Source organism: Trachymyrmex septentrionalis, unplaced genomic scaffold, assembly GCF_001594115.1.
Source record: "Trachymyrmex septentrionalis isolate Tsep2-gDNA-1 unplaced genomic scaffold, Tsep1.0 scaffold66, whole genome shotgun sequence".
In the NCBI taxonomy this organism is placed as follows: domain Eukaryota; kingdom Metazoa; phylum Arthropoda; class Insecta; order Hymenoptera; family Formicidae; genus Trachymyrmex; species Trachymyrmex septentrionalis.
In genome coordinates this window covers 1,900,861-1,911,745 of record NW_017305843.1, presented here as the reverse complement: position 1 = coordinate 1,911,745, position 10,885 = coordinate 1,900,861, and the positions used below count along the sequence as shown (strand labels likewise).

The 10,885-nt window shown below is 27.9% G+C and overlaps 1 protein-coding gene and 1 long non-coding RNA gene across 2 annotated transcripts in view; both read left to right on the top strand.

Annotated features, from left to right (window-relative positions):
• LOC108753207 overlaps nucleotides 1–10,241 on the top strand; it is a 21,074-nt gene extending 10,833 nt beyond the window's left edge. The window contains exons 2-3 of the long non-coding RNA XR_001939612.1: nucleotides 617–619; nucleotides 9,845–10,241. This is a non-coding gene — a long non-coding RNA (uncharacterized LOC108753207). The remainder of the gene's footprint in view (nucleotides 1–616; nucleotides 620–9,844) is intronic.
• LOC108753206 lies at nucleotides 1,761–3,021 on the top strand. The gene has a single exon (XM_018494601.1). The coding sequence runs from the start codon at nucleotides 1,764–1,766 to the stop codon at nucleotides 2,967–2,969; it is 1,206 nt and encodes a 401-aa protein (XP_018350103.1). The 5' UTR covers nucleotides 1,761–1,763; the 3' UTR covers nucleotides 2,970–3,021.
• Nucleotides 10,242–10,885: the final 644 nt, after the last annotated feature.

The window sequence follows — 10,885 nt, the reverse complement described above, 5'->3', positions numbered from 1 at the left end:
TTTCTTTAATATTATTGATTTTAATATATAAATATATATTAATTATATTAATAATAGTTAAATTATTATTAGTAAATATTTCACAATAATTATGTATATTATTATATGATACAGGTATATATAGAATTTTATTTAATTTATTATTTAATTTTTAGGGTTTGTAAGAAAGTTTTAGAATTAGGTTATTAATAATAGTTGTCCGATTTAGTGGGAATGATTTATATTATATGTTTAATTTTAGAAAATTTAAATGCAGTAGTAATTTGATGATCATCTTTTAATGATGATCATTATTTTGAAAATCAATTAATATTTCAATAAGACGGAGCTCTTCCGCATTATGCACGGCTTGTTCGTATTTGAATAAAATTTTTCCGAAATTTTATTCATTGGATTGGAAAAAAAGGCGCTATTGAATGGCCTCTCAGTCTCAAGATTTGTCGTCATTAAATTTCTTTTTGTGGGGATCATTTAAAAAATAAAATTTATGCAACACAGTTAACATTTTTACATTAATTTATCGTTAACGAATGCTGAATCAAATCACCCTATAAATGTTTCAGAATCCAAAATATACAATAATGTTTCCAGCAGAATCTCTGTTATTGTATGGAAGTCGGTGGGTCAATATTTCAAACAATTATCACGCAAACTTATACAATAGTATGCGTCTCAGACACCCTTTGCTTTGCAAATGATCAATGAATTGATTCAATAGATAATAAAGAAAAAAACTTAAAGATATAAAGATTTGTTTGTTTCATATTTAACATTCTGTATCGTCTAAACAAATTGATCGAATTTAAAAAAATCAAACATAGAAATGTAGGAAATTGACAAACCTTTCTAATGATGTATCATTTGACCCCCCTCTTTCCCATTTGAAATTTTTTAAAGATTGGCACCCCCGTTTGGGGAGTTAAAGTTAAGGGTAAGAATTATACGTTAAAAGATGTCCCCTTCCAAATAAAAACTTTTTACGTTTTATTCGAAAAATCATTTTTATAAGAGATATCGATCTGTTTTGTTTTCAATAGGCCACCCTGTATATTGCATGCATTATTTCATTATTTTATTATCATATTGTAACGAATATTACGTCTACATCGCAATATGCTTCTACCTTGAAGAACAATCACCTTCCAGCTCACCTTAAGATTAATCACCTTAAGAAATGTCAATGAAAGATAATTACGTAAATTATGTTTATGTCCACATGAATATAACCAATATGTTATTTATTATAGCAAATATATTTAAGATTTAAAAAGTGAAATTTTTTTAATGCATCCTTTTTCATATCATTTATAATACATATGTAATTTACGTTAAAAAATATATCTTTTAAAAAACTGTTCCGTTTAGTTTTAAAAATACAAGAAACAGTTGTTTATAAGTTGATTATAATGCCTAACGTCTGTCTATAATACTATTCCGTACTACACGTATTATTTTAAATGAGTCAATTATTATCAGACACGGTCATCAGCTGATAACAAACTGTTTTAGCATTCTAAAAATATGCGTTGCTATACGCAGTTAAACTATTTTTGTGATTCATCGCGATGCATCGATATCTATTTCCCAATGTTAACTTCATAAAACTCGTAGTTTTTATTTGCGCCAAGCAAAATTAGCTAGTTTTTACAAGAAGCTACTATTAGTGCCGCGCTAATTGCCGAAGTGATATAAACTCAATCAGTAACTCACGTATATTTTATTATTTTTATTCGGACACGTGCGAATCGTGTATTCAAAATAAAATGTCCTACGAAAATGTTCAAAGATGGATCGACGAGATGATGCCGAAGATCATCGAGAATCTTGGATCGGACATTCACAAAGCTCAGTACGAATTATTAGAATCTACTGGCAATTTTATTATGTCCAACATATATCGTGTACGTTTAAAATTTGAGAATAAAACAAACAAACAGAACGAGGAATTGTCTATAATACTGAAGAGACCCATGTTGGGTTTTAGTCAGATAGCTCGTATTGATCTTCAATTTCGCAACGAGATCCTGTTCTATCAAATGTACACTCGACCGGATAATTATGCAAAATGTTTCTATGTTGAAGAACGACCGCCTATCGATTCTATAATCGCTTTAGAAAATGTCAATGAACAAGGATATTATTCTTGGCCATATAGATATGATCCTCCAGTGGAATATACATTAGCGGCGATGCGCGAGCTGGGACGATTTCATGGTAAAGGATATGTCATGAAAGAAATGCAACGAGAAAAATTCTTCAATATCGCGGCGCAAATTCAAGAAGTTAGGTATACAAACAAAACGGAGAATATTTACAAATTTGCTTGCAACATTAAGACATCACGAGTAGTAGAATATCTTCGCAGCCAGGATCATGATGCAGTCTTCTGTGATAAGATGGAAGCCTTACTTTCAAATGCGTTTGAAGAAGTGATGATAAAAACGGTACAGCCGCTTGAACCTCTAGCCACGTTGTGTCACGGTGATTTCACATTGGATAATATTCTCTTCAAGACAGAAGATGATAATGGACAGCATCTTCCAATATTAATTGATTTCGCGCTTATTAGGTACTCGACACCTGTCATTGATCTCTCCACATATCTTCACTTATGTTGTTCAAATGAAATAAGGAAAGAAAAATTTTTCGATTTTATACAGGCCTATCATGACTCGCTTAAAGAATATCTATTAAACACCGGCGTTCAAGATATTGAGAAATACTCGTATAATGCTTTGTTGAGCGATTTTAAGAGAGGTGCTCTCTTTGGTTTCGTTGTTATGTGCGTATTTATACCGATTATACTGGGATATCTCAGTCCAGAAGTATTAGTACAAGAAATATTAGATTTTGGCCCTTTAGAAAGCATGAAGAAACAAAGATATGCCGGAGGAGACAAAGTATCCAAAATACTAGTTGATGCCTTGTTGTATCTAAAAGATCTTGGCTGCCTGAAACATGTTTTATAGTCACGCGAGATAATTCGAATAAATAAAATTTAATATCTGTCGATTAATAACATGAAGCTCAATAATGAATAGATTTTAAGCTCAATAATAAACAGATTTTAAGCTTTGATTTGTCAAAAGTGTAAAACGATCCCTGTACAGAGCTGTTAACTGATGTTTCATATTTTTGACATAACATTAAATGTATTTTATATACCATTTGTGCAAAATTAAATATATTGAAAGAGCGGTTCATGAACATCAAAATTGAAGAGCGTTTTCTTAATATAAAATATAGAGCCTTATCACATTCATTAATTTAAAATGATATCGAGAATAGGAACATTAAAATAATTATTGTATCAATACTGTTATCTTTAATAACTTTAATAAAAAATCTTAAATTAAAGAATGAGGCACATGACACTTCATGGATTTCTCCCAGATCAATATTTTGCTCGTTGTATGTTACAGTTTTACACCTCAATATTACATTCAAAAATTATCCATTATTGATGTCCATGATATCTTCGAGTGTATTGCAGTTGCACAAGTTCACTAGCATTAGCCAATCACAGCTCTAGAAAAAAATAATAAAAAATCTCCCTAGGTTAAAGTCGCTGTAATTGATAGTGAGCAATTACAATCACCCTCGATATCTTTTATTTCAATGAAGCTATATCATATGTAAAAACCACTTCTATTATTAGTACCAAATATTCCATATAATTACTCAGTGCGTCTTTAAAACGAATCATAAATATATTTCGATAATAGAACATATCACTTTGTATACCTTGTTTTAAAATAATATTTTAAAACTATGTTTAGATAAGAATACGCAATAAAATTTTCTGTACTGTATTAATGCTAAAATCTCAGAAAAAAATGTTTCATATATTATTATACATAATTATACAAAATTATACATAACTATATATAATTATATAAAATTATATGTAATTATATGTAAAATTAATATATTACGTATAATTATATACAATATTATATGCTCATATATATTACTTTTTTTTTTCGAGGATATTTATGGATATATTACCTTATACATATTTATTTATGCAAATATATGCATGGTTGGGAAGTAATAAGTATTTATAACATATATTGTTAACGTTAAAATTACATTTTTTTAATCCTCTTTAAAATAAGAACTTATTTAAAATAAAAGGCTTAATTCTAGATTCTAAATTGTCTGTAATAAAATTGTTGAATAGATATTTGACTAAATTTATTTCATTAACTGCAAAATTTATTGCATAATTGATAACGGCGATCCTAACAAATTGACATAGATTTTCAAAAATGTACCACAATCCGATCGATAAAAATATATATAGCCTATATATATAGCCTTAGAATCATAATTAAATGTCATTTTTTTGTGTGTGATTAAAGTTTGGAGTTTTCGTGGAACGAAAATATATTAAAAATAAGTTCAAATTAAATAGATAGATAATTGACGATCTCTCATAAGTATGTGTGACGAAAATTTCCTACGTTTGTCTCTGCATTTTGTACAAAAATCTATATGTGCGAGAGCAATGTCCAAGATCATTGACAAGGAAAAAAATAGTTTGTTGTACATCCCGTATCCAGAAATGCTCTGAATAATTGAAAACTCCTATTCGTTCTTTCATACGTGCGATTGAAAATTTGCCTCTGAAATCAAAATCTACAAGTGCGAGAATAACGATAATTTATATATGTAAAAATTCTTCATGAGAATAACAAAAAATATGTTTTTGTCGATCATTTTTAATCGTTTTACTTGTTTAACATAATTGATCTTGTATTGAAATTTATCATCCATGTGTATATATTGATAAAGACTCCTTAGAAACATTTTTATCATTTTTTTTCTTTAAATATTACTTACTGCGAACTACATTTTGCAAATGCACGTTATTAAGATATTAAAACATTAAAATTCATGAGAGATTTTCATTATAAATAATTTGAAAATAGCAAACAACTGGACAAGTATGTATAAACGAATCACATCACAAATCGTATCCACAATAACTTGCAATAATTAACGCAAGATTAAAATTATTACACATGTGCCGGCATCCTTTGAGATAATTCTAATCGTTTTCTTAACAACAAATAATTAGATCATAGAAATGACTTATGTATAATATTCTTATATATGCAATATTATTATGCCTAAAAAATTTGAGATTTTATAACATAATATTAGTGCAATTCTCTTATTAATTCATTTAAAACAATGAATTTTTTACTTGCAATTAAAGATGTACCGGATATCCGGTATCCAGTACTCGACTTTTTTGCTATCCGGCCGGATATTATTAGCATCCGGCTATATGTACATCTGGCTGAAATTTTATTGAAAATTTGCGTCACTGATGAATTCTATTCTTTTCAGCTGAACTTCTTGCACAATTCATTCTTCCTCTTTTTCTTTGCACGTAAGGGAGATAAAGAAAATTATTGTCGCTGTTTTTTCCTTGCTTTCCTTTTTCCCTTTCTTTTTTTTTAAATAAAATGGAGAAATTGCACCAATATCCGAAAAATATCCGGTATTCGGATGGATAATGACTCCGTCGAATATCCAATCGGATCTCGAATATATGATGTCACATATTCTTTCTGATATCCCGGGCAATCTTATGTGGATATCAATCTCTTTGAAAACTTTAAAAAAGACACAATGCTGTTTGGTGATCGTATTAAGAATGAAGTTACGTTAGATTACTTTTAATAGAATTATCTTTATTTAAAAGTTCCGTTTCACGGCATGATACATCATTTTATCTTTGTTGTTTATCGAATAATAAAAAAGAATAAAATGTTATGTCATGCGCATTATGCGTGAAACAGAACATTACCCTAACTCTTATGATAACAAGTAATTAATCATGATAAAAATGGTAAATATGAGTCACGCGCGATTGTCAAGACGCAGAAATAATTTAGCACATAAGAGATTCAACAATATAATAAATATAAATATAACGTTTCGATTCACTTTTTGAACCATCCTCGGATAACAACAAAAATCTTGCAGAGGTACGCATAACTGTCAATTATCAGGAAAGAAATTCCTTGCATAAAAAATTTCACAAATAGCGTCCAATATAGTAGACAAATTTCCATAATTTATTCATAATATAATAACTCAAAAATCACATATTTTTATTAATATCACTTTTAAAGGAAACGATGTGCATTATAATATAAAACCACAATAAGTACATTATATAAAATCACGACTTATTATACAAGTTGATTTGTCTCTGTTCGATGTTGTTCATAACTTAAAATTGAGAATATTTTGCTTAAAAATTCCAAATTTAATCCAAGTAAGCTAATGACTCATCGATTGCAAGTATATTCCGTAAAAACAGAACAGTATAATATATAACAAAATTGCTTACGGAATGTAATGTACTTAATTTTATTTATATTATATTTTACTTTATAATGTATTACATAATATCTATTGTGTTGTATTATATACGTGTATTAAATTATATGTTTCTAGCATATTTTCTTTGTATTATATTTCAAAATAAATAAATTTTATGTGTAAAGTAATAAATAATGAAAAAATAAAAAATTTTTATGCAATTAAAAAAGGACTGCAGATTTAAATCGACGAAGATAGTGGAAAGCCTCTACTACAGGTAAGTCCGTTTTTATCGAATTAAACTTTATTTAAATTTTTAAATTAAAAATACATAGTTTGCATAGGAAAATTTATCAAAGTTTTTATCGTAATTATATTAGGTCAAAACAGAACAACCTAAAGTTAGAACGACTTATACATCTTTTTATAATGAACATCTAAACAATGGTATTAAATTTGGTTTCCTGCATTCCTGGTTGCATTTTTTCTTAGTATATGTTTTGCACTAATAAATATTTTTAAACAGTATTAAAATATTTTTGATGCTTTTTTATATTTTTAATGTTTTTTAAACTTAAACTATTTCAATTTTTAATTAATATTTTTATAATGCATTATAAGGCAATTATATTCTATGGACATAACAATTAATAGAACTAAACCAGTGTACGCAATGCGAAACAAAATCGAAAACTATGGATGTCTTATCCGCCGAAAATATCCACGGTTACATAGTTTAACGTATACATTTTGTGCATATGGAAGCCCTAGTGAATTCTATCTAAAACATAGACACGTTACTCTAAGCTTCTTTTTGTTTCAACCAAATTTTCCGTTTTCGTGATGAGTAAAGCGCTAAGAACGTAATAATTGAGAAAAATATTAATATTGTTATTGACATAAAAATTTGTAAACACAAGTATGAACAATTAGTTTATAATGCAATATTAATTCATTTTATATTAATCATTTTATAATTAATTCAGTAAATATTTATATGTTAATTTTTTTTAGTAATTAATGAATAATTTAATAATAGAAATTTTTAATATACTAGCAATGACGTTTTTAACTTTAATATAAAATTTTTGAAAATTTTATTATAATAAAGCATTTTACAAAATTTACACTAATTGTCTTTCTGGGTTTAAAAGGATAAATTTTCTTTTGTCAGACTAATTTTCTTTTAACATACCAAAAACAAACAGTAAGAACATATAAAGATCGATTCATTAATTTCAGAAGATTAGGAATATAGCAATCCATAATCACTTTGATATATAATACTATTTGATTCTTTTTAATTATGTGCTTGGCTATATATAATAAGACAGAGTAGACAACAGGCTTGGAAGTAATTAATTTATTACCATTACAAGATTATACAGTGCGCAGATATACAAATACCGTACAGGTATCTCAAAAATTCAATGTGCTCATTTAATCCGCACATCGCAATATCTTCTGCTAAAGCCAGCATGTGTTTTACAGAAATTGAGCATTTTTAATATTACACTTATAACAATTACAACGATATAAAATCAAGGCAATTCGTATATACCTTAATTCCGATGCAACTAATAAACACGTTTGTGTAAAGCTAAAAGACACTTACGTTGAAGCACAAAATATTATATGCGACAATATTTCGATTGCATAGCAAATCTCTATCCCTGCATTCGTTTACGCAGCGATTAGATCAGAAGTATTACTTTACCCTTGTTGTTCACCGAGTGTTAAACAAGGATTAAATGACACTCTCTGCGCTAACCGTTGCGAATGTATCTTATGTGATACAAATATCGCAATTGCATCGTTTTTACTATGGATTTAGCAAAAAAGTTTTTATGCAAAAAAGAACTTTTTCAAAATAGAAATTTCGTATTAACATTAAACAAATTATAAAGTGATTCTCTTTTATACATTTTTTAGAATCTTGAGAACAATTCGCTGTCTCATTTCTGTAACGGTATAATAAACATCTAATTCCGCTTAGACACTTCCGTTCTTTTTCATATAAATGCATGCAAGTATCAAATATTCCTTATTAACATTCTAATTAACATCGCCAATTTTTTAACGATTATGATTCCACGTGAAGAGTAAATCGTTATCGCAGCACGGTATTTGTATTTTAATAATTACATTACTACACGTGTTAATTATGACCTATACATATTACATAATTTATACAATCTCAGAGATTCTTAAATACTCGTTTAACTACTTTTTACATAGTTTATATCCAGTGTAGCAACGAGTCTTCTCTTTGCTGTTAAACAATTTGACTTGCTTTTAGTAGTAAAATTTTATACAGAATTCTGAAATAATTTCTATCTCGCGATATGACGCTTCGCTTGCTTAGCATTACCATGCCTCTAAATATTCTTTTTAATTTTTTTTTAGTTAATTTATCAGTATATAAATAGTAACGAGTATATCAATACATTTGTATGCTACTATTTAAAAATCCCTGAGATATCGTATCTTAGAACAAGCATAAAGGTATATAATTCCCGAAATGGAATGAATATAAAAATCATTCTTAATATAACTTAATCTTTAACTTAATTTACCTATGCATAGCGAGTCAATTGCATAATTATGAAAAGCTTAAATGTTTTAAAAGCCTTTTCTGAAACGCTTCCCTTTTATTCTACAAAAGAAGACAAAGAAATTGCAACGAAAAAATACCTTTCAAAAAATTTCAAATTAGTGGCGCAATACAAAATCGCAGCATGTACATTTCGAATCATCTAGTCGTGATTTTGGTATCAGATGTTTAAGGTTTCCACAATTTTGCGCGGCTCACGAATGCAGATTATGTTAAAACGTAAGTTTCAACAGATATGGCACCGTATCTATAATTTACGTATCTTTATATGTACATAAAGTATATACAAAAGAAAGAAAAACATAAAATAAAAATGAAAGTTCGCGCCACTCGAATGCAAAGATTTTCAACTGATTACGAATATGAAATAAAATATATCAATGTATCTATGAGTAAGTATAGAAAGACATATCTTTTAAAAGTTATACCATTTATTAGAAATAATTTGTGTTGCTCGAAAACCATTATAATAACCTTTTCCTCCGCTACATTTTTCTTTTTTTTTTTAATGTTTTCTATAATTTTACTTTAAAAGTTTAAAAATCCTTAACCGCAAACTATACAAATCCGATGTGCAAAATTCACTATCATTCGGATCAACGCGTCGGGAAAGCATCTCACCGGCTCTATGTACACTGCAAACTGTAAATTACGAGTTCTAGACAGCGTTCCAAATTTTAACAGTTTGGAAACATATTTATAAGTGTATCATTCCTTTCTAACCACAACTTGAAATGATTTACAGCAAACAAGTATACACAACTTGTGCAACTTAAAAGTTAAACCCTTATTATTATTACGTAGAAATAAATAATCGTAGAGCGCTAAATATATATGTATATACACTAATGTCGATCGTCGCCGCACGCGCAGTATCAGATAGAAAAGATAACATTAACAATTCACTCACAAAAGCAAAAATCTAAAAGTGGAGAGAAAACTCTAAGGATATTTTAGCGAAACTGACGCGACAGCTTTTACCATAGATATACACAAATTCCATGACGTATAGTTTGTACAATCTTACTCAGCCGCTATGTCCAAAATGCATTCATTTTTTCGATGTAGCAATATTTACAATAATTCAGAGGTAATTCGGTACTTTAATTACAAACCACTAGTCATGACTTATGTTACAATAAATCGCATATGTTATAAAATAACATCCAACAATAGTACATACAGGAACTACTTCACAATTTCATCTTATTTCTTTCCATACAATTTACAAATAGTTTTTAAAAATGTCCACATATCTAACAGTACTTTTATATTCTCAAAAAGTCGATATATTGTTTAAGTTTATTTAGAGAATAAGACTTGTTATATATTTATTTAAACTAAATGATAACTATATATATATATATATCTATAGAATCTCTATGTCCATAGAATAACAAAACGTTGTTTCATAAATTATTTTTAAAAAATTATTTTAGCTATTTTTCATATTGTTAACAGTTCTTGTATTGATATAAAATTTATATTTCCATACTGAGAATTCTTTTGTAAGCATGAACTAAAATAATCTACATCAAATTTAAATTAATTGTAACTCTTTAAATACAAAAGTAGAGACATAGCGTAAAATAAAGAATTGTTCTTAACAACACGGTGCTTCATCAAAAGAAAATTGTTTGAGAAAATGCAATCTAGAATGGTGTGTATATGTGTGATGCAAATAAGAATGATCTAAACTATATAATTCATGTATTAAATGTATCTTCCTCGATATTTTTGTTTTATGTTCATCTTCCTCATGTCTTGTATAAACACACATATAATATCTAAATCTATTACTAGAAACGCAATGTGCTCCAATATAATGACAAAAGAATTGTTTACATTAATTTAACTCGGGAGTAGGCGCGTCCTAGTCATTTTGATCAAAATATATTTTCGCACATATATGTATTATAACTAGAATAC